Consider the following 25,359-nt stretch of genomic DNA (forward strand, 5'->3'; position numbering starts at 1 on the left):
CTTGACGATTCGTAGCTTAGAGGATTATTATCGTCTGCAGCTTTTATTAGATAAATTTACGACGCAGTGTAAACTGATTGCTTGAGCACTGCTAAATGTGAAGTAATTCCTTTTCACCGAACTCAAACGCCGATTCTCTTCGAGTAGAGTAGTTCGAGTCGAGTAGAAAGTTGTCGATCGACAGGCACCGCACGGCGATCGTGTCTAAAGCTAGGAGACAACTAGAGTTCATCGCTAGAATAGGACGGGACTTAAAGGATTCTCATTGCCTGAAAGCCTTGTATTGCCCTCTTGTACGTCCTATACTGGAAAATGTATGTGTGGTTTGCAACTCATCATCATGGCATCAGCCCGATTGATACTTGTGTGACTGTGTGCAGAGAAGATTCATTCGTTTAGATTTGAGGGATTTACCTTGACGAGATTCCGCCAATCTTCCCGTTAACCCGGATCGCTGCCGTTTAATTGTATTAGATCCCCTCGGAACGACGCCGCAAACTACAGCAGACTTTACTTGTGGCGAAAGTGCTCAACGGTGAAATAGACTCCCCGAAACTGCTGTCTATGATGAACTTTCGTGCATCACAACGTATGACCTGAGACCATCCTCGATGCTTATAAAAACCAGTTTCACCGGAAAACTTCGGTTATTTTGATCCAGCACCGTTTTGCGGGAGAACTGAGAAATACTGTTGAAAATCTCTTCAAATATAAGTGGCGAACCGACTTATATATTTAAAAATAGATTAGCTAGAACTAGTGTTGCATTATAAAAAAATAAACAAATTATTCTAAATATTTTATGACAGTTTTCAAATTTGATTAAAATTTTATTTGAATCTTTGCAAATTTTTTTAGATTTTTTTGGGCTTTGTGTTTGTTTTGTTGGCTTTGTGCTTTTGTTTTGAAAGTCTGAGATTTCTAAAACAAGCTGAAAATGGGCAGCGAAAATGTGCAATAAAATCTAAAAATTGCAAAAAAGAAAACAAAAACCATGAACGCTGACTTTCGAAAATATCCGATAAAAATTAAACGAAAAAGCAAAGCCATGGGTATAAACGTTCTGTTGAGAAGTTGACCCTTCTTTATCGACAGATTTCGCAGCCGGCTATTAGAGTACAGGACATTTACGGGGCTAGTGCAACGATGCTACTGACTCTATAGCAGCACCTCCCAGCCGAAATTCGAACATACCAAACGAAAAATATCTATTAACGTTGCAAAAAACTGACAGATCAAAAGCAAGTCTGAACGAAGTTCGATAGTAGTTCTGACATTTAGAGTATCTGAAAATGTTCAAGGTTCAAAAAGTCGCAGAAAGATCAAAACAGGTTTCAACGAAGCCCTAAAGTTCAAACATTTGTGTGTGTGTGTGTGTGTTTGAGAGAGAGAGAGAGAGAGAGAGAGAGAGAGAGAGAGAGAGAGAGAGAGAGAGAGAGAGAGAGAGAGAGAGAATCCAAAACAAATCCATAGGGAATTAGAAACATCAAATTTGTGCTTAAAAAATCTAAAATAGCTCGCTCAACTCAACTCAGGTTAACTCAATACACACAAACACGTAGAAAATATTAATAGGCATTTCGTTCACACTTAATAGCGAGTAGAACATAAAGAAAACCGGTACCTGTTACAGAAAACACCCACAATGCCACAATTCCGAAATGTCTGGCCGGTTCTTCATCAAACTTGGCACACATGTTCCTTGGCATAAGGGAATCAGAACTCAAGGGGTTGACAAAAGAGGAGAGGGAGTCATAACAAGAGAGGGGGAGGGCGGTGTTCATAAAAGGGGGGAGGCCATAACTCCGAAATGCCTGGACAATTCTTCATCAAACTTGGCACAAATGTTCCTTGACTCAGCACTGGGAAGTTGGCAAAAGGGGGAATCCCCAACAAGGCGGGTAGTTTTAAAATTAAATAAGTAAAAGGGATTGCGTTTCTCTTGCATTTAAACCGATTGCAGTTGTGCAACTGACTTTGAGAAAAGAGTGGGGTTGTACCGAGGAGGAATATATGGTAAATAAACGTTTGTTTTGTTTGTTCAGAAGGGGGAACTGACTGGGAAGGAACTCAATGCAGGGGGACGAGGAACGTTAGTTTGAATGTATGTTCCGCCATAGCACCGGAACTTCTGGACTGTTTTTCATCAAACGTCGTTTTCAAACACATGACAAAAGAGGGAGCCGGTACAAGGGGAGAGAAAGGTTGAAATGAGTGAAGGGGTGCGTTTTTCTTGCATTTGGAACGATAGCAGTTGAACAAGTTGTTTTATTGCTGAAAGGGGGAATAGGGTAGTCATAAAAAAGTGGGAGGTTTGAAAACGTAAAAAAGGCTTTGAGTCGATTTATAGACATTATCGAGAAGAAGACAGATTTACAAGTGGTTGAGGGACAACGTGAGAGGAACTGACAAAGGGAGTAGACATATTCAAATGAAAAAAAAAAGTTTCGTTTCTTGCATTGAGAGTTTTCGTTACAAAAACAGATGTACAAGTGATTGAGTGACAAAGGGTCCCCGAGTGAGATCGGGTAATCAGCTAGTTTTACATATTTGCCACAGTCATTATTCATAACCTATTCAATTTATGATTTAAGAGCTCGTTTGTCTGTAATCTGTACTGTCAATGAACGAAAAAGCAAACTGCTTTCCAATTATCCAATGTTTTTCTGTTTCATCCGAACATGTATTGTCCTAAGCTGCAATTATTAAGGTACAAAAATAGTCAGACCATGTACAGTTGCCATCTGCCCTTGGGGTGATATCGAGAAGAATAGGCCTCCAAAGAAGATTTCAACCCAATTTTCCGCAGCTGCAATGACGATGATCAAAGATCAAACCGATGTCTGTGCTAGTAAAATATTGTTTTTTAACCAAATGTACTGAAAATCACGAAAATGAGACATTTGGAAATCTCACAAATAGCGCGCACTTAAAAACTAATAACTTTGTCTGTTGGAGTCGATGCGTAGAAGATCTCTCGATCAGTTGGTGCAAAAATATTGTAAATGCTAAGTAAACCTAACCTTTTATCGGGACGCTCGAATTTTTGGAATGCCACCCTACTTTACCGCAGGGGACAAATAATGTACCAGTAACAAATGCAATTTACTGTTGTTTTATTCCTTACAAACATTTATATCATTCTTTGTTTTTGAGAACAAGTAGTCCTACGGCAAAATGATAATTGTGTACTCAACCTAGCATACCCGTAATCAGTGAATCTTCGCTGATAACACTATTTTATTAAGTAGGTAAATTTGCGAATTAAATTAAAAAACATGTTTCGAAAACCTTCGAAATCTGCATGTTTGTCTCATGTTTTTTAAAATATGATTTTCTGAAAACAGAAAACGCCAAAGACCCTTCGACCCATATTTTCAAAAATCGCGTCTACCGAATTCTAAGAAAAATGAAATTCCTTCTTCCTTTCAGATGTGTTAGTCAAAAATTTATTAGCGTTAAAAATTGTTTTGAAACATACGCCTTATTTCGTTTATATTTTTCCCTTTAAAGTGCTATTTTTCGAGTTTTAAACATTGAAGCGACTTAAGTTTATATAACAGATGCTGATAAATTTAATCAACAAGCTCATAGCGATCAAACCAACGGTATTGTGAGCTAACACCGAGTAACCTTCAATGCAAAGGTCACATATTTTAATTTTTTACTACATCTTCCTCTTTTAAAAGAATGTTGTAGGATGCCGTGCGGTCGCTCCAAGTAAGGCTACGTCCTTATATTGTATTGTTTCTTTGTCGAGCGTCTTACTAGAATCTTTAAATCCAGAAAGATAAAACTTCTTTTAATTCTACTAGTCACGTATTATTCGCATTTTGCCTCCGACTTGCAGTCTGTGCTAGCGTTTCCAATTCGAAATAAAAGTTTCACCCAATATTTGTTCAATATATTATGGTAGATACAAAAACAGAACATGTGTCGAATAGTGGTTACATTTTGTGCGCTCGGTTATCTCACCAAACTTTCAAGGTTTTAATTTGTATCAATCGATTCAAAACCAAAAAATTACTATAGAGAAGTGCACAAATTGCTTCCCAGGCCTGTGAAGCCAGTTGTTTTACACCATTCTTTTCTCAAGCAATGAAAATGTGCGCAAATGATTGCCATGTTTACCATATAATTTTTTTTTCCGTGTTGGGTATTTTTATCACTTCGACCATTTGTTTGATCTATTGTGATATATTCCCCGTTTTATTATAGCTATGTTGTCAAGATGACGCACCACTAGCAGAAGTGATTGTCATTGTTTGACTAATAGCATTTGTCCAGCCCGGTGATGCACTTCGGATGAAGTGCACTACTGCGCTGGGAGTTGTTCTCCAAATATCAGAGGGTTCTAACAGCCCTCTTTCGAAGAACCTTAATCTTTTATTGAGAATTGCCGGACATCGGCATAACAGGTGTTCCGAGTCTTCTTTTTCTATGCCGCAGAAGCGACATATATCATCATGAAGTTTTCCCATTAGCTTCAGATGATAGCGGCTCGGACAATGTCCTGTTATAAGACCAGTATAAATGCTTAGATCTTTCTTCGAAAGCTCCAGTATTTTGCGAGTAATTGAAACGTTTGGAGAGATGAAACCTTTCGACTGCCTAGCATTGAAAGTGTTATTCCAATTTGATTCCACTTTCGTACATTCCCATGCTTTTAGCTCCATTTTTAAAGCAGAAGCAGATAAGCAACAGAAGGGCTCAGGTCCTACAAATTGATGAGATGATCCGAGTCTTGCTAGTGCATCAGCTCTCTCATTTCCATCAATTCCACAGTGACCTGAGACCCAGTACAAGTTGACTTGGTTACGACGAGACAATTTTTAGAGTGATTGAATACATTCCCAGACAAGTTTTGATGTGCATGTCGCCGACTTTAGAGCGTTTAGAGCTGCTTGGCTGTCGGACATGATGCATATATTTGAATGTTTATAGTTCCTGCGCAAGCACACAGTCGTACATTCTAGAATTGCTTGTATTTCAGCTTGGACTACAGTTGGCCATCTGCCCATAGAAATTGACATGTCTATTCCTGGGCCAGTGACTCCTGCTCCCACTTGATTGTCCATTTTTGAACCATCTGTATAGAAAACTGTCGAGCCTGGACGAATATCGGGACCACCATCTTCCCAGGAATCACGTCTAGGCTCAAATACACGAAATATTCGGTTGAAGTTGTATTTTTTCTCCATCCAATCTTCATTACTGGTTACAAGAGGATTTATACTAATAGTTTTTAGAATACTGAGATGACCTGTTAAGTCCCCTTCAAAAAGGTTCTTTGATCTTTTGATCCTCAGAGCACTTTTTTCAGCTTCTAATTGTATAAACTGATGCAATGGAAGTATATAGAGTAAAGCATCCAATGCCTTCGAAGGTGTACTTCTCATTGCACCTGTTATTGAGAGAGTGGCTAGCTTTTGAAGTTTTTCCAGCTTTGTTTGGGTAGTTTCTGTCAACTTTATTACCATATAAAATAATCCAAAAACGATCTCCTTTGTAAGCGCTTTTAAAATCAAATAATGAGTTTGGTTCGTTAAATAGGCAGCAGTTTGTACCAACGATTGAAGACTGGATCGCCATATTAATCGGCATAGTACCTATATGTGATTACAAACGGTCTGCTCTTCTTGCAGTCCTTATTTTTTGCACTTCTTATTTTTTTGATGAAAAATTGCATAATCGGCGTCTTAAAAAAGAAGTTTTTCCAGGAACTTCAAAAACCATATTATAATTTCAGTTCTCTATTGTTAAATATATATTTGTTAACAGTTTTATCTAAGATATAGGTTAAAATTCAAGATTTTGATGCAAAAATGACATATTCCTTTTCAGCAGACCAAGAAAGTGCAATTGCTTAAGAAATTCGTAACAATCCATAGCATTTTAACAAGCCTACGTTGTTATCCACCTGCTGCCATGCTCACTGCAAGCGGTACTAAGGCGATAAACCACATTCCACTATTATAGGCAAATTTTCCACTATTAGAGGGTAATGTTCCTCTACTTTAGGAGCACATACTAATGTCAGGAAAGTAATATTTTAGATATGCCAGCAGAATGGTATAATTTTGGTATGTATTTAAAGCCAATATTATAGTGCACCATATTATCATGTAGTTCAATTGGAGACTGATAAATTGAGCGTTCAAATTGTCTTTACACACTATCCCCCGACATAATCCCTCCATTACTGGAGCATCTATCTACCCTAATTTTCAAAGTTCATCTTCTTCCTCTATCAAAAATATTAAACCTGACCAAAAACTAAACAAAATAGTGAGCAAACACGAGCTAAATTTGCAATTCGAATGGGTAGTGAACAAGCTGTCAACGCAAAAGATGAGATAAATAAAAAAAATCATAGGCGGCCGTCTTATCTCATTTATTTTCGACCACATATTTGTTTTTAGGGTTCAGAAATTATTCGCAAAAATGTAAATTTATTTTTTCTCTTTGCTTTCCGATGCCAGGGTTCATCAAATTCAATGAACTGTGAGTAAATAAAGTTGAATTAAAGCCGAATTTCAACCAAAACTCAGTTTTTGGCTCAGTTTTGACACATTTGTTGAATTGTCTATGAAACTGTTTATAATGCTTTTGTGTTCTACTGATTCGCATTTTCTATTGTCGAGACTTCTTTTTTCGATTGCAATTGCAATTTTAAGCCTTATTCCGATCCTTTTCTTACAAAAGATCTTTTAAATCAAATCTAAACCATTTTCGGTTTTTCTGTTCCAAGTGTTTTTAACTTATTCTTAGCAAAAACGAATATGAAGTAATAAAAAAAGAATTTAACTAATTTTAGCAACAAAAAATCTCAATTTGATAACGAGCCGCCTAAATAAACAAAATAAATAAAAAAAAAACGAAACGATTATTTGTGTAAGAAAACATCTTGAAAATGTGTTTATCTTTAAATTTTGTTTAAACTGTGAGTAGCAAAAATTGTAATTAAAATTAAAGACCAATAAAAAAAGAGCAAAATGCTCGAACTTATTCGTCAAAAAAAACTTTTTGACATGAAAAACTAATTTTTTCCGTAATTTATTTTGGTTTGGCTCAATTTTTGAACTGCGAGAGGCAGCAACAACTAAACTTTTTAGTTAAATCTTTTTCGATTTTTTGGCGAAACTGAAACATTGAAGGGTTGAAAACTAGATTCTTCTGTGATTGTTCTTGTAATCCGAAGCAGCGGAATTCGAAATCAACTTTTTTTAGAGGCCTCTATTGTTTCATACTTTTATCTCACAGCCTTGGACCACCAATTAACTAAGGTATATTACGTATGCATATTTTGTTTATTAGCATAGGAAAAACCTTTTCCTCGATACAGTATTTGCCCAAGAGAAATTCAAATAAATGATAATTAAGGAAGTTTAAATTGTAGCATTCAACGAAATAAGAAGCATAGACTTACGCTAAATATTATAAATTACATTAAATAAAATGGTTCTTTTCATTTACAAGTTTTATCGGGAGCACAGGAGAAAGGATAAAAAAAAGAGTTTCCACCACTGTCGGAAGAGCTGTCAACAAAGAAATACCTCAACCTTCGCTTCGGATTTTCTAGCTCTGCCCGGATTACACGGTATCAACAGCTTCCGATAATCTCCTTCAGTTACCCACCGTTACAGTTCACATATCTTTCCTCCGGCACGACGACGGCGGCGGTGGCAGATGGGAAATAGGGAATGAGAGGACCGTACGGTAGGCAGGCACACTAAAGGAAACTTTTCCGCGCTCAAATCCTCGGATAAGCCTACGGATCACGGTGCAGCAGCATACCTTCCTTCTCCGGCGTACGTTTTGCGGCTGCAAGCACCAGCAACAACAGGAACGGCGGGTTTCTTATTCACAGATTCAGCGACGACACACCGCGCTTCGAACGAGGGCCGGTATTGGACACTTGTTCACACACCAACGCGCGCGTGTTGACTTTCGCGCGAGCGTTTATGAATCCGAAAGTGGAAAAAAATATGTGAGAGCGGGAGAAAAAAAATTTTTTTGTCCCCCCGAACAACCAAGACACGATATCCTTCTTCTTGCGTTTTTACAGCGCCCAATGGGCGACCTGCAGTAAGTCGTCACCAGAATCGCACCACCAACCGGCTAACAATAATGTTGCTCTTTTTTTCACCACCTAAGTGCACTTCCTGGGCAGATTTTTCCCTGCACCAAATTACACCGGCAGGAAAAAAGGTCCTATATCCTTTGCAACGCTTGAATGGCACTCTCACTACGCGCCCGGACACACGGATACACGGACGGAGCCCAGACCAGGAGATCCTGCAACAGCAAACGAAATAATAGTGGTCCTTGTGAAGAACGGCACAAGTCCTCTTGATGGACTGAATCACGGCCCGAGGCTGACGGTCGCAACTGAGCACGCGCCAGAATACGCCATTTTCCACCTCCTCCAGCAAGCAGTGCCAGTGATGGTGGGATAACGGAACGAACGGAACTTTGCTTTCTGACCTGACGCGGGGGTGTACTATAGGCTCCACCCTTCCGATCGATCAAGCTTGGGCGTAGCCCGGCCGGGATGATGCGCTTTTCAAGCCTCGATGGATGGATGGATGGATGAATGGATGCTGGGAAATTTTCCCCAACCGGCGCGCGGCAGCTAGCCGTTCGAAAACCCTCGCACACATGCACACAACACAGCACGGGTGCCATGACGGGCGGTGTGACGATGGTTTTGCACAGGGGGTTGGTTGGTGGAAGAAAATGGAAATAATCAAATTGTGCAGCTTCCTTGGGTGGCTGGTGGGCTTATGAGTGTTTAATATTTTGGCTGAGAAGTGAGGTATTTTTGGACCTTAATCAACACTTTTTTCTTTCAACAAATTTACAGTCGGATATTGGAGAGTGTCCACTTAAGTACAGGACAATTTCGTTAATAATGAGGTAATCAAAAGGCAGTAAGGGTGTATAGCAATGACAATGGCTTGGCAAAGAAGGTTAAAAAACTGAATTCGAAACATTTCATTAGATCAGTCTTCTGGCTGATAATAAGAGAAAGTAAGGAGACATAAAATTATTTTTCCAAAAGCCAGCAGAGCTCACTCAAGTAATAGTACAAATGCGAATGGATTTGAATTTACTAGATCTTTGAGAAGGAAGATTATTTTGGGCGTTTCATGGTAGTTCAGCAAAGGATAATGCTTCGAAAGAAGATATGTAACAGATACGAACCCTTTGAAGATCGGAGGACCAAGTACACTGCCTTGCGGTACACCAGAAGGAATTTGGAAAGTTTCTAATTTGATTGCGTAGAATCCGCTAACCCGTATGCTGTGCGAAACGTCAGGGAAACCTATAGTCGCTCGACGAGCAATAGCGGGAAGCCAATGCGGAACAGTTTTCGCTGGGTCTATGTGCACTAAGTCGATTTACTGCTACTTCTTTACATGACAACATTGCCATAAAATACAAATTCAAAAAAAAGTACCGGAGTCTGGAGAATTGATCTGCGCGAACGTTATCGTTGATTTTATGTCAGCAAACAACCAAGCCAAGCGCTGAAGCAGAAAATAGCGGCGAAAAGTCGCGCTTGGAAGTTTTTCAAGCTTCTGACAAACTATCAGGAATATTTGCTTGGGGACGACGAATCGTATGTGAAGATGGGCTCTGGGCAGTTTGCCTAAGGAAGGAAAAAAAATAGAACGGACCATAAACAGCGCAGGCTGTCTCCAAAATGGAACGTACCAGTAGGGAATAAAGATGAATTTCATGAACAATAACTGAATAATGCCGTCTAAACGTCAGCGAAACATCCAGCATTATACTCAGTTTAATGACAACTTCACTTCGTTGCAGATGTGATCCATTAATCTAATAGCCGTGCACCAAAGGCTGTATTTTTTGCAAAATGGTAGCTGAAAGCAGTTCATTAATTGCCAGCTGCAATACAATAAATGTGTTCCAGGTGGTAGTTTGGTGGCATCCTTCATGAATAACGAAAATAGTAAGGCTCCCAGTATAATGCCTTGAGGGACCCTAAAATTGTTCCTGAACCAAGCAGATTAGGACGCATCTAACTTTTCAGCAATTTTTCGATTGCGTAGATAAGATGATTCTAACCATGCTACCAACTTCAACCGTAGCTCCGAGGCAATCGCATTTAGCGCCCTAATTTAGCTCAGTATATAGTAGTTCAAAACATTTTTTCTGAACATCGGATCCGCGGCGATAGGATCGTTTTAAATTTTCCGTATGCAGCCGGACACAGTCATTTATTGAACGAATCATCGAATATAATTTCAGATCATACGAAAGGATGGATCCAACTCCAAGCAGCAATGCAATGTCGTTGAAAAACAACACAAACAGGAGGTTCCATATTGGTGCCTTGAGAAACAGCCGAGCAGTTGGTAAACTGGGAAGAGAAATAAGAGTCGAACTGCACACGTAGAACTCTGCCGCACAAATAGGAACTGAGTCATTTCGTGAAATTCCGAGATGTGCCGAATCGCGAAGTTTTCTGCGGCGGTATTTTATGGTCAATACGATCGAATGAACTGCTTTCAGATCAGTACAGATCACGTCAATCTGTGCTTTTTGTTCCATGTAGGATAAAGGGGGGATTGTAAAAACAGATAAGCAGATGACAATGAACGTCATTGGTGGTCATTCTTTGAACAGTGCGGTCGGAGCGATACACCCAATATAACCGGTCCTCAATCAGTTAATATAATTTTCACCGAATGCTTTGCTTTTGTCTGTATCAAAAAAGTAAAACCTAGGTACTACATTCCGTTTTTCAAACTTGACTTTCAGCTGTTCGAGTTCAGGACAATTGCGGTTTTGTGGAGCTAGTGCTACGATCCGATTAGCGCAAAGCCTCATCTAAGCTGATGTGGATGGAGATGTGTGCATTCTCCAAAGTGATATTGATTCTCTTTCAGGATGGTGTACTCTAAATGGTATGCAAGGGAATGTCACAAAATGTTGCGTCATATCCTTTAGCCATCTACGTATATCAACAGGATAGAGGACATTGAAAAGAACTTTTTGAGATATGTTCTTTGTTTTCTGCCCTGGAACGATGAAGCAAATCAACCAGCCTACAAGGATTGTAGCAAGCTTATAGATCTGCATTCGTTAGCTGCCAGAAGAAAATTACTGTAAAGGCTTTTGGTCTGCGAATTACTGAGCGAAGCTGTCGATAGCAGCTCCCTCTTAAGCTAGGTAGACATCCATGTTCCACAAAGGCAGCTCCGAAATCGTATCCTACTGTGGCAGCCCTTCCATCGCACAAACTACGGGTACAACGAACCTTGGGCCATGTGCTCCCGCGTTTTCAATGAAGTTTGTGAAGCCAATGATTTTCAAATACAGGGGACAGACAAAATTTTGACAAAATTCAAACGGCCATAACTTGTCAGAATAAGACATTTTTAGATGAAACCAGTTGCATTCGCGGGGATTTTTCCCCAGTTTTTCTAAAATATTACAAAAAGCACAGTAGCCAGGGGATACCGAGAAGATTGCAGGTTGTCCGGAAGTATGTCGAAAACTGAATTTTTTCAACGCTTGTATCTTTTTCTGTCATGCAAATTTACCGCTACTCATATTTTGTCTCAAAAACCAGACTACACTCCCGGTCGATTGGTGAAAAGAGAACGAAAGACCGTCGAGAAACAACTTTAATTTCAGCTCCGATTTAAAGTCTATTTTCAAGTCCAATTTTATAACCGATGTCCAGCCCAAGTTCAAGTCAAATTCAATTCTGATTTCAAGCTTGCTTTCAAGTCCGATTTTCAGCCCAATTTGAACGCAACATCTAGTATAATTTAATTACAATTTATGTTCGACCCAAAGTCCAATTGCAACTTGCAATTCAGATCCAGCTTGAAGTCCAATTTTTAGTTTAATTTTAATTCAATTTTAAACAAAACATCAAGTCCGAGTTCAAATTCTAATCCAATATCTAATCAAAAATTCACTTTTAGCTTTGATTTGAAATCCATTTTAAATTTCACGGGTGGGCCCAGACTGGAACACACAACCCGTCTTTTTTATATAATTTAAAATTCTCCTAAAAGTGGAATTCCGAACTTTGGAGTTGTTAACCTTGTCGACCGGAATTTTTGTGATATATAAATTAACTAGCCGACAAACTTCGTATTGCCACAAATTAACCTGTGTTGTACATAAATCATGAATCTCGGATGATCTTTGTCACCATCTCGAGTTTTGCAAGCCCCCCAGTGGGCGGCGCTTCCGACGGCGGGTCACCGGCAACACTCGCGACCGTTTCGTCCTGAATGATCTAGTGTTACTATAGATAGTTTTTGTGGTCTTGTATTGACTAATGTTTTATGGAAGAGTCTCGAATTTCTCGTGTTCGATTAGTTTTTGAGTTTCGCAAAAATTTCTGTTTTATTTGTATGAGAGTCCATATCCCCCTACCACAGGGGTGAGAGGTCTCTAACTATCGTAAAATAAATTCAAGACTCCAAAATCTCCCACATGCCAAATTTGGTTCCATTTGCTTGATTAGTTCTCAAGTTATAAGGAAATTTGAATTTCATTTGTATGGGAGCTCCCCTCTTAAAAAGGGGAAGGGGTCGTAATTCACCATAGAAAAAATTTCTGCCATCTAAAACTCTCACATGCCAAATTTGGTTCCATTTGATTGATTAGTTCTCGAATTATGAGGAAATTTGTTTTTCATTTGTAGGAGCCCCCCTCCTAAAGTGGGTAGGGGTCCCAATTCATCATAGAAAAAAATTTTGTCTCCAAAAACACCCACGTGCCAAATTTGGTTCCATTTGCTTGATTAGTTCTCGAGTTATGAGGAAATTTGTATTTCGTTTGTATAGGAGCCCCCCCTCTTAAAGTGGGGAGGGGTCCTTATTTACCATAGAAAATATTCTTGTCCTCGAAAACTTTCACATGCCAAATTTTGATCCATTTGCTTGATTAGTTCTTCAGTTATGAGAAAATTTGTATTTCATGTTTATAGGATCCCCCCTCCTAAAACGGGGAGGGGTCCCAATTCATCATAGAAAACATTTTTGTCTCCAAAAACACCCACATGCCAAATTTGGTTCCATTTGCTTAATTACTTCTCGAGTTATGAGGAAAATTGTGTTTCTTTGGTACCGGAGCCCCCCCTCTTAAAGTGGGGAGGGGTCCTAATTTACTATAGAAAATATTCTTGCCCTCGAAAACCTCCACATGCTAAATTTGGTTCCATTTGCTTGATTAGTTCTCGAGTTATAAGGAAATTTGTATGGAACCCCCCCTTTGAAAGAGGAGAGTTATAATTCCCCTTATAAAGAGGGGAGGGGTCTCAATTTACCATAGAATAAATTCTTGTCACCGAAAACACCCACATGCCAAATTTTGTTCTATTTGCTTGATTAGTTGTCGAGTTATGCAGAAATTTGAGTTTCATTTGTATGGGAGCCCCCCCTCTTAGTGGGGGGAGGGGTTTCTAACCATCACTAAAACCTTTTCTGGCCCCAAAAAACCTCTACATGCATATTTTCATGCCGATTGGTTCAGTAGTTTTCGATTCTATAAGGAACATACGGACAGACAGACAGACAGACAGACAGAAATCCTTCTTTATAGGTATAGATTACGTGAAAAAGATCCGTTATCCTATACGATTATTCGATAATTTTCTATCCAAAACATGCTTTGAAAAGATCAGTGCCCTATTGTTGTGTCTTAATTGAATGAAAGACTGTTCAAACTATAACGTCTAATGTATTTACGTCTATTCCTATTAACTGACAAACCAAGAATGAACAACTGTTACTTGTTTGCTAGCCTAGATTGCTATGATCTAACATCTCCCCTCTTTAAATCATCCAGTAGGATTTAAACCGGGCAGATAACTGGATAAATCGTCGTTCACGTTCAGAAGCTTGAGACATTGCATCGGAATTTTCCTGAGCTAGTGATTGATTCCTAACAGCAATAGTATCTTAAGCTTCGGTGTTCCCTAATAACTCGTCCAGCTCAGCATCGAAAGGGTTTTCCGTCTCATCTGGTTCCGATTCCAAAACTGGTTCCACTTGAACTGGATCTGGATCATTCGCGTTCAACGTAGCATTTGGTTTTAAACGATCCGATAGGCCGAAGTTATCAAAAATTATCGATAGCGGTGTCGAGTCCGTAGGATGACTAGCTTTAACTGGAAGACGGATCTTCAATTGGTTCGCATGTGAGGGAATTAATCGACAAGAATCTTCGAGAAGAACGTTATAGTTTACCTTGCCAATTCTTTCAATCACTTTAGCTGCTTCCCACTGCCAGCAATTAGTTCGACCTTTGAACCTACGACAAACTGCTTCGGTGCTTTCTGATGAAGGATTCATTTTGCTTTTCCGCCTTTTGATTGCAGGCTGAAACTGGCTGTTCACTGGGCTGAAGTGACGATGCAATGGTTCGTATTTTTCTGCCGAACATAGGGCCCTATTCTGTAAGTCACGTCGAGTGTCACTTTGCTCGACTAATCGACTTTTGGTATTATGTAAGTCACACGCGACCCGGTTTTGTCGAGTAACTCGACTGAGTCCACCACTAAAAAGCTAGTGACTAAAAGGTTAGCAAGAAACGCCAGAGTTAGCTTTGTTTTGGTCGTGCAATGAACCGCTATGCTGCGTTCTTCTTGCACTCGACACTCGACAGTGAATGAGTCGAGGCGAGTTGCTCGACGTGAGTTACAGAATAGGGCCCATAATCTCCGCCGGAGATTTCTCATCTTGGGTAGGTGTTGTGCGATATACTTGCAGAAAGGTTTGCAATGCCAGTTCCACGGATTTTTCCTCCGAACGAATTTTCCGAAGGCTGCGTTTCAGGGTGTCCACAAATCGTTCTGCCAAACCATTTGATTGTGGGTGATAAGGTGCGGTGCGAATGTGTTGGATATCCAGGCGTATGCAAAACTGTTGAAACTCGTACCCAGAAAATTGTGTACCATTGTCTGAAACGACCACCTCAGGAATTCCAAATGTAGCGAAAGCTTGATCGCGTTGTGTATACCTCGGGCCATTTGCTAAACGGGTCGACAATAATTAAAAAATAAATACCATCTACAGGACCAGCGTAATCGATGTGGATTCTGGACCATGGTTGACTTGGTGTAGGCCATGATTCTAGAGTCGCTTTCGTAGGTGCTTTGCCTTCGATGCAACAAGGAGTGCAGCGTTTAATGAATTTCTCATTATCGCCATCATTTACAGGCCAGTAGACAAAACTGCGTGCAATTGCTTTCATTCGTATCATTCCGGGATGACCTCGATGAAATTGTCGTAGAATTTGCCGTCGAAACTTTTCTGGAACTACCACTCTGTCATGGAACATTACACAACCGTCGATCAAATTAAGTGCTTCACGTCTGTTGTAGTAAGGTTGAACTTCAACTGAAAGACTTTTGGAGCATGTAGGCCTACCGGCGCGGATGTGTTTAGCAACGGTTTGTAGTACAGCATTTGTTGATGTAGCCTTCCGGAGTGCTGCGAAAGTGACAGGAACTTTTTCTGCTGTATCAGCTAGAATGCTTGAGAGATCCTCTTCTAGGGTAAGAGCCGCAATCACATATTCTTCCTCTGGTTGTTTAGTTCGATCAATCAATCTGGATAGCAGGTCTGCACAACCGAACTCGTTCGTTGAAACATGGTGGATTTCAAAGTCGTAGTTCAGCATTGTGAGTGCCCAGCGTTGCAACCTGTTTGCAGTGTGTAGTGGAATGCCCTTTTTGGAACCAAAAATGGACAGTAACGGCTTGTGATCAGTCAGCAATGTGAAGTGACGTCCAAGCAAATATATATGGAACTTTGTTACTTCATAAACCAAAGCAAGTACCTCCTTTTCAGGTTGTCCATAGTTACGTTCTGCCGGTGCAAGCGTTCTTGAAGCATGTTGCACAGCTTTCATTTTACCATCGGGAAACTGGTGAAAGATGACTGCTCCAATTCCGGTGTTTGATGCATCTGCAGCCACAACAATGGGTAACTTCAGGGTCGTAGTGCGTTAGTAGTAACTTTGATTGAAGCGTTTCCTTGAATTGATCAAAAGCTTTCTGGCACTCAGGAGCCCACCGCCACTTTGTTTCTTTCTTCAATAATTGGTCCATCGGATGACGCAGTTCATGTAAGTTACGTACGAATCTTCCGTAAAAGTTGATGGCGCCTAGATAGGAACAAACCACGATGCGTATTGAAGGTGAGAAGCTTTTTTGATTCTTCATCAACTTCAAGTTGTAGATATGAGTCTGAGTCTAAGAGATCGGTGATACTGAAAACGGTGCTGCCATTAAGTTGGGCGAAAATTTCCTCTGGAGTGGGAAGCGGATGATCATTAGCTCCCAGTGCTTCGTTGAGCCCAGTTGAATAGTCCGCGCAGATGCGAATTTTTCCATTAGCTTTGCGCACTGCCACGATAGGAGCGGTCCACTCGGAGAAGTCGACTGGTTCAATGATGTCCAGCGATTGCAGTCGCGTAAGCTCGGCATCAACCAATGATATCGTATTGAAAGGAAGAGGTCGTTTTGGACAGAAAATCGGTTTGGCATTTGATTTTAAAACAAGCCTTATCGTCATTTTCTTGCGTCCAAGTGAGTCTTTGAAAACGTCTGCATGCTTCGCTCGGAATTCAAGAATGTGTTGATCGCTTTTCACTTGTACTTGATTGGATTGTACAGATGGAGTCGATGGGAACTGACCATAGTCCAAACATTTCTATCCAATCAATGCCCAGAAGGTTGAGGTTTGGAGTCGTTGTGACGAAACATCTTCATTGATAGCTTTTACCGTTGATCTGGATTTCGCACTGAAACTCGCAACTACACCCAGGTAACCAATAAGCATTTCCAATGCAATTTAAATGCAAGCCAATAAGCATTTAAGTTGCCTTTAAAGCTACTTAAATGCTATTTTGGCAAAATATACGGCTACTTTATTGCTAGCCCTCTTATAGTGCTGACAATGCTTATTTGCAGCTAGTTACCGACAAGAAGAATTTAAATAGAATTGTGGATGCCAATTTACAACAGTTATGCAGTCAAAAGGCTGATAAACCTGCAGCAACCTGCAGTATAAAACGCCAGGGATGCTAATAAACGATTGATTTACTGCTAATATTAATGCTTATTGGTTACCTGGGGTAATTCTTCGAAGTATTTTTATCACGAACTGTGTACACCGTTTGCTTCGGGCTTGATGGTTGCTCGATTAATGTGGTGTCCGCTTAGAGATTGACCAGTCGTTGATACTCCTCGATAAGATTTTCAAGTTTTACTGGTGCTTCAGCTGTCTCGGTTTTAATGCGGGAAAGTAGTCTAACGCGTATGTCTGCATAGCGTGGCGCTTTGAGACCACAAACGAAAATCAGACATTTGAATTGGTCTATTGTAAGTTTTTCAAATTCGAAAGCTTCACAGACGCAATTCGTCTGCCCTCCGTAGCTGATGATGTCCTCTGCCTCGGACTTCAATAGTTGTAAACACTGGTATCGTTTGTTGAACACGGTTGACTGGGTGCCGAAAATTTTCTCTGGCTCTTCCGGAAGGATGAAATTGATGTACCGGGTGTGCGAAGGCATGTCCAATTTTCGTAACAGGAGTCGTACCTTTGCTGGCTCGTCCAATTTCTCAGCACCATGTTCGAAAAGGTCTTTGTAACGATTGTACCACCGGTCAAAAGTGATTCCGTTGTCCGGATCGAACGAAAATTCGGTAATGTTGCTTGCGAGATTTTCGAGAACTTGTTCGGTATTAATTCGTGCCGGAGCTGGCTCCGCCAATTTTTGCAGTAACACCGTTATTCGCAGGATCGCTTCTTTAATTTCAGCCATTCTTCCGGAATTTTGCAGGCTTTATCCTCGTCGCCAATTTGTTATGTTTTGATTGAATGAAAGACTGTTCAAACTATAACGTCTAATGTATTTACGTCTATTCCTATTAACTGACAAACCAAGAATGAATAACTGTTACTTGTTTGCTAGCCTAGATTGCTATGATCTAACACCTATCCACAGAAGTAGCATCTTAAACCCAGTATCCTTCAATTAAAAACCCAGTACAAATTAAATTGGTTCATTTCAGCTAACTGTCGAAGACAACGGGCATATTCCCATACTATACTTGGGGCTCTATCTGTGTTTTAGTGGACGACATTATTTGTCTCGTCAGGTAGAACTAGCGTACGAGATCTCCCTGATACTCTGATGATGACAGCACAAAAGGGCCCGGGATAGAGTTTCATACGCTACTTAGTGATCAGTTGGATAACCCGAAAAAAAAGGAAATCCCGTGTTCTCGCCTCGTTCGCAGGTTTCTTATCATTTGCGTGGTTCTTCGTTCCCTGGAGAGTAGGGTTCTCAATGGAAAGATTTTAAAAAATGGTAAAATCCACAGTATTAGGTGTTCGGAGAACGTTTATTAATTACCTGGATAGGGGGAGATTATCAAAAGCTCGCAACCGCAGCGACCACAAAAGATGTGGCCAGTACTTTCTAGCCCAACCTCTTCGTCCGGAATGTAGCAACCATGCATCGAGCCGGACTGCTGACTTAAAAAAAGGTAGTGAGTCCAAATTGCGACGATAAACAATTGAAGGCAAACAAAACACGATCCCGGAAGCTGTACACGATTGTGTGGTGATGAACGACGAAACCTTCGTCAAGGTATATTTCAAGGAAAGAAGGAAAAGTGACTGACATTTTCAAGCATATGAAATCGCCGAAGTTTGTTAAGAAATATCTAGTTTGCCAGACTATGTATCTGCAGCTGAAGAAGCGACATCACAGGTCACAGATAGCACCGTCAACCGGGAAATTTATGTGTTTGAAAATATGTCTGCTGTCTCTCCCTGAAGCAACAAGATTGTTCCGTGCTGTTTTGGCCGGATAATGCATTTTGCCATTACGGCTAACAAAGGCCATGATGAATGAAAAGGGAATAAATGAAGAGATCCCTTCCAACACGGCGGTGGAGCTCCAGGCCATGTTTTCTGCGTTATTCGTTTTCTTTGTTAATTCTTGGATTTGATAAGGGCATGGGCATCGTTTATCTTTATTGTACAGAGATTTTACACGGTTATTTCAGAGTTATTCAGATATCAAATTCGCCTAGGTTTAATCGTCTCGCAGCAAAGAATTTGCGATCTATTGGGACAACGAACTTGTGTCATTTTTTCTGCACACTCCCCTGATACAGACATCAAATTGGACTAAGTTTAATCGCGTTCGTAAGAAATCGGTTGGCACGAGGGGGCATTTTCACTATTTCTGGCGTACTTCACAAGCAAGGACATCAAAATGGTCTAGGTTTCACAGATATCAAATTAGTATAGGTTTAGATCATCGTAAAGAGTCTTCCAACCAATCACGAAGCGAGAATTCTGGTAAAACATACGTTCATTATTTTCAATAGTTCAACATCAAGAATCCAAAATTTTTCTTCATTTGGGCCAATTCTTAGAAGATTTTGTAATCAATTGGTGTAAGCATATTGAAAATCGTTCGGGAAACCACTAAGCTTTTAGCGTTCAAAAGCTGACCACTTTTTGAGAGATTTTTTGGAATGACACCTTATACCAGCTACCTTCCTGAAAGACGTAGTCCTACGTCAAAAGTCATATTTTTTGGGAAAATTAAAATACCCAATTACCGGAGGTATACTATTAAGAATCTCGCACAGCAATCGCAACCATTGCAGGGTAACTTTAAATTTTTTAAAGTCTAAATTAAATATCACTTACTTGTTCGATTTTGATAGCTCATTTTGGCATCCGCGGGCGAAATAATCCACTCCTGAAGAAAATTAAAATAAAAACGACTTATATCAGTTGTTTAGTCTGGCTTTACAAGACAGTGTTCCAGCACATAACGAGGTTTTTGAGCTGAAAAGTATGCATCCTTTCGACTATTACAACAAGAGTCAAAAAGCAACAAGAAAATACCAGCAACACCGTACGAATAATAATCAATAAAATGCATTTTTGTTTGACGCAAACAGCAGAAACTTTACCCTAAAGAATCACGTAAAAATTTAAAAGGGATCAAACTTTCCACTTTTTTGCAATTTTAATTTTTTTCCAATTTTATCAGATTTTCATAGCGAACATAGAAAACACCTCAAGTTTTTCTTTTTTCGCTGCATCCTGATCAGCATTTTGTACCTGCCGAATGCACACATTGACGGGCGTAGAATGTAGTCGTTTCCGTTTGTCACGGTCATACTAACAAACAGAAGATAAAGCATAAAACCTGAGACGAAGACTAGATTCCATAGCGGTACACTCTAGTCTAGAGGTATGGTGGCAAAGGCAAAGAGTGCAATCTTCATACAGCAGAAATAAATTAAACGACAACGATATGAAGTTGTAGCTATACCTATACCTAGTTAGCATGTGTAAAGCAGCTTAAGTATTCTAGTTCGTAGCTGCTTCTGGCATTCTTTTTCCTTTGCGGCCTTTCTTCTGGGGTGCATTTGCTCAGTGTGTGTGATTATCTTTTCTTCTGCTATGTGCTACTGATGCTGGTTTGGTGCATAATGATTTTCATGTTAATAAAATTTTTTTTAAAACATGATTTTTTTAAAATAAAATACAAATTTGATCAGCTTTCGTTTATTTTTCTACGAAAGCCGTACAACTTGCGGTTCACATTATCTATGCGGTCAACAATCAATAACATAGCTCAGTCTGCAGTCAACTCTTTCTTGTTGGCCGAATGTTGATTCATACAAATTTACGTGCAGGTTCCTAACAGCTTCCTGGTATTCGCATCATTCATCTTAGTCATTGCATGTTTTTTATGAACGGACAAAACCCTAATACCGTACAGTTTACCAAGCAAGTGTTACTCGAATAACCCTACTTATCTTTCCCATCATGTACGTGGACAATTTCGAGAAAACTTTTACTTAGAATTTCCATCGAATTCCGTCCCATCAGCAGCCATTTTGATTTTTGTTTACTATACACACTGCACTTGAATGAGCAGCCCCCGCTGCAGTTCCGCTCACCCGCGCATATCCATAAACTACAGCAAAAAAAAACTGGGACTCTTTGATTCGTTGCCGTCACCACACCCGCTGCTGTAGCAAGAATTTGTAATACAATTTTCAGCTCGAAAAACCTCTTTTACGGCTAAATTTCAGATCACTTGCACTGTGAAACTCACCGTCTACCAAGTTACCGTAAATTTAATCACTTCAGAAGCACTTTTCACCCACGAAACTCCTTTTTCGAAAACTTCAACTTCAAAGTTCGGCAGGCAGCAGAGGCAACCGCAGCGAATGTTAATAATGTTTCACCAGAAATTTTTCTCTTCGCTCTGCTTCTGCTTGTAACATGGATTGCACATAACCATACGCAATGCTCGCCATGAATGAAATGTAAACACACGTAACACACACATACTGGCTCAAAAGTATCGGCCAGTGAATTTGACAGATTTGACAGGGTTGAGGTGACTATCCGCGGAAACCCTGCAAAGTGAGAAAACTTTTCAAAACTATACATTTATAAGGTTTTTTTATCCGTACGCTGCACAGTGGGTAAAATCGATTGCAAAACGGAACTTTTTGTTGCCGCTGTTAAGAGCAAGACTGCACTTAAGAAGTACGAGAAATGAGCATGTAACGAAAAGTGATTACGTTTTGCACCGTTGTAGCTCAGCCGACAGACGACTGCTTGAAACAGCACGAGACACCCCGGCTCTATGCTGCTGGTGACGATGACGACGACGACGACTGAGCGTGCGTGAATGGCGGCCGATTTTGACCGGTACGAAATGCTAAATAATAATTAATTCCACCTGCAGAAAATATCAAAAAAGCGAGTGCCATTTCTGCTCATGGAAAGCTCGACAGAGCACCCACTAATAATTGGCGGCCCGTAAAAGTAAAGTAATTTTGAAAAGACAGGGTGATAGGTACACGCAGATACGACTTTTGAGTACAGTCAACATTCGCTAATTGCACTAAGCTCTTATAGCTCATTTAGTGAAAGACTTTCGTTAATTGGGCTGAGACGTCAAAACCGAGGGATACCGTGGACCCCCGTTCGTTTGACCGTTTTTAATCTGAACACTTTTTAATTTGAACCCCGTTGGTTTACACGACGTGCAAATTAAAAATGGTTCAAATGTCATTCTCAACATGACATCATTTATGTATGCAGACAATGCACATAAATGATTCAATGTGATTCTAGAAATGGGAGGGTCAAGTTCATAATTGATCGGAAAACGATGTGATGCAATTGTATTCCATTTAATTAATTTTAATATTTTCTATATAAAATATTTTCCACGCTTGAATGAACTATATTCAAGAGCCCCTCAGAAGAAAAAATACGCTGTCAGAAATGACGTTTGACTTCGTTTTAGATGGGCTATAGCCCAATTAACGGGAGCCCGATTAAAACGTAGCCCACTTAAAGATAGCCCAACGAACGAAAGTTGACTGTACCAGCGCTAGCGTGTCCAGCCATAAACAGAAGGTGGGACACCCGAATTTTCAGAAAAATGTTTTGGCCCTGAATCTAGGCCTGAAAGGCGAATTTATTTTTACTTATTACACAAAAGTTCCAAAACAACTTATCACAAATTATAGGCTTGGAACCTAGTTCGCTTGGAATTAAACTGGAATGTACAGAAGAAATTGAACTTGAAATCGGACTTCATATAAGGCATTAAATTAAACTCTAATTTGAACTAATTTGGGCTCAAAACATGGTTTCAAATAAACTGTAAGTTGGACCTAAAATTTGATTTAAACTTTGACTTAAAATTGGAATAATTTAATTTTGTTCTTACTTTTCTTTTTCTTACTTCGGTTTTTCCTATTTTTCTCTCATTTTTTTCTGTTTTTTTCGTATTTTCAGTTTCATATACTTCGGGGTCCACGGTATAGACCAAATCATCATACCGTCAATTGGCAGATACTGGCGCCCTTGTTTACATTTTGGAAAACTTTCCTTTCCGTTTATAGCGAATGTAGCATGTTTTTTAGCATTTTACAGGCATAATGGCTTTAAAATTTAGTCCTAATGCTGTTTAAACTCGGTTTAAACAACAAACTTGCCATTTAAACAGCTTCAACTTTTTTTGACTCTGCGGTCTATTTTTAAACAAGGGCGCCAGTATCTGCCAGATGACGTCACCTTGATTTGGTCTATTGTCGGTTTACTCACAAGATGCGTTTGTTTTCACCTGAAATTTTATCCTCTTATATATAAAAATGGATTTCTTTGTGTCTGTCTGTCGAGATGTTCCTTATAGAATCGAAAACTACTGAACCAATCAGCGTGAAAATTTGCATGTAGAGCTTTTGGGGCCAAGAAAGGTTTTAATGATGGTTAGAGACCCCTCCCCTCACTAAGAGGGGGGCTCCCATACAAATGAAATACAAATTTCCTCATAACTCGAGAACTAATCAAGCAAATGGAACAAAATTTGGCATGTGGGAGATTTTGGAGTCTTGAATTTATTTTATGATAGTTAGGGACCTCTCACCCCTGTGGTAGGGGGATATGGACTCGCATACAAATAAAACAGAAATTTTTGCGAAACTCAAAAACTAATCGAACTCGAGAAATTCGAGACTTCCATAAAACATTAAACAATAACAAGACCACAAAAACTATTTATAGTAACACTAGATCATTCAGGACGAGACGGCCGCGAGTGTTGCCGGCTACCCGTCGTCGTAAGCGCCACCCACTGGGGGGAGGCAACTCCTCGCAGAAATCACTACTGTCTAGGTTTATTTGTTTTCCTTGGTCTACTTGGGTTTCCTGGAACGAGCGACAGCGGGTAAGGAGAGGATCGCGAAATGGTACTTTCCACGAAAAAGTTTTCCGTGAAATGGTACATTCCACTTAAGGTTTTTCACAAAATAATATTCGGCGAAATGTTGTACAATCATGGCGAATATTACTATCCGCTTTCTGGCTATGAATGCGGGGACAGGGGAGTTGTTTTCTACTTTACTGTGAGGAAAAATTGCAAATTTGTATATTAACTACCCATTCCTGGTAACTAATAAGCATTAACATAAGCAGCAAATCAGCATATCTGGCATTTTATGCTGCACGTTGTTGTATATTAGCAGTGGTGGGCACCGCCAACCGAAAATTTAGCGTCGCTAACCGCTAATTCGCTAACCGAAAAAGTTAGCTCGCTAATCGCTAAACGCTAATCGATAAACTCAGATTAGCGAAAATTTCGCTAATCGCCAATCGCTAAATTTGAATTACACAAATTTGTTTTGAGTATAGGGGAATGTCCCCGGTTATGAAACAGGTTTTGTTGTTTGGTCATAGCTTTTGAACGGATTATTTAATTTCATATCTATTTAAAGCATTTGAAAGATTGAAGACTTACGTATGTTTTTGCTAAAGACAGTATATATTTTTTGCTTGAAACAAAAAAGTTATAGCGAAATTAGGAGACATAGAATTTTTTGACCAAAAACAAAGTGTCCCCGGTTGTGAAACACTTCGAAAAATCCATAAAAGAAAATAAAAATAAAGAAGAAAATAAAGAAATATGAAATGAAAATAAAATATTACATTAATTTATTAACGGAAAACACCTTAAATGCAACTTAATTTATCAGCTTCTTAATTTAATCATCTAAATCTAAATTATAATCAATGTATGTAAAAACAGGAAGTTCGAGATTTCAAATATGCGGATTTGACTCTCATGTGCCTGAAAAGTATGTAGGAAATGTTTGTGATCATTAAAGTATTGAATAATCGTTTTCCTGAATTTTTCATAACCGGAGAACTTCATTGTTTCACAACCGGGGCGAACGACGAGTTTGTAAAAACTTATGTAAAATTTTTTGAGTAAGTTATTTCACTTAAAATTTGTCTGTGTAATGAAATAGAGGTCCAAAACTAAGGTTATATGCATTTTACTGCCTTTTTCTATTTTATTTGATAGACAAAAAAATCAATCCCAAAATATTCCAAAAAACTTTTTCGGCAGGTTTTTCGAACGCATTTGCTACAAAACGTTCTAAAAGCTGTATTTTGATTGTTGTGTGCTGAAAAGGTAGAGTACAATGAGACGAGCCGTTGGTAGTAATTTGGTAGTGCTAGTTTAATAAACACGTCAAAAACGATGGGTGTTTCACAACCGGGGCCGTTTCACAACAGGGGACAATCCCCTACTATATATAGCGCAAATAACTGTCGACAATTCATAATTTTTGGACATAATATATATGCATAAAAAATGAACTGATTTTAGTAATTTTTCATGCGATTACCCAGCCAACTGGTGATGAACCCACCTATGTACCGCCAATTGGAATTGATTCTGTACATAAATAATTTGACAGTATTATCAATTGATTTTTAGCAGTTG

At 39.5% G+C, this 25,359-nt stretch overlaps 1 protein-coding gene across 1 annotated transcript in view; it reads right to left on the reverse strand.

The window, feature by feature from the left end:
- LOC128746280 (armadillo segment polarity protein) overlaps window positions 1–21,284 on the reverse strand; it is a 67,693-nt gene extending 46,409 nt beyond the window's left edge. Inside the window, exons 1-2 of the mRNA XM_053843332.1 lie at window positions 21,160–21,284; window positions 19,734–19,785 (exon numbers count right to left, since the gene is read on the reverse strand). Coding sequence (XP_053699307.1) covers window positions 19,734–19,755 — 22 coding nt within the window. The 5' untranslated portion in view covers window positions 19,756–19,785; window positions 21,160–21,284. The remainder of the gene's footprint in view (window positions 1–19,733; window positions 19,786–21,159) is intronic.
- Between the last annotated feature and the right edge of the window lie 4,075 nt (window positions 21,285–25,359).

The sequence above is a fragment of the Sabethes cyaneus genome, chromosome 1 (assembly GCF_943734655.1).
Source record: "Sabethes cyaneus chromosome 1, idSabCyanKW18_F2, whole genome shotgun sequence".
Lineage (NCBI taxonomy): Eukaryota > Metazoa > Arthropoda > Insecta > Diptera > Culicidae > Sabethes > Sabethes cyaneus.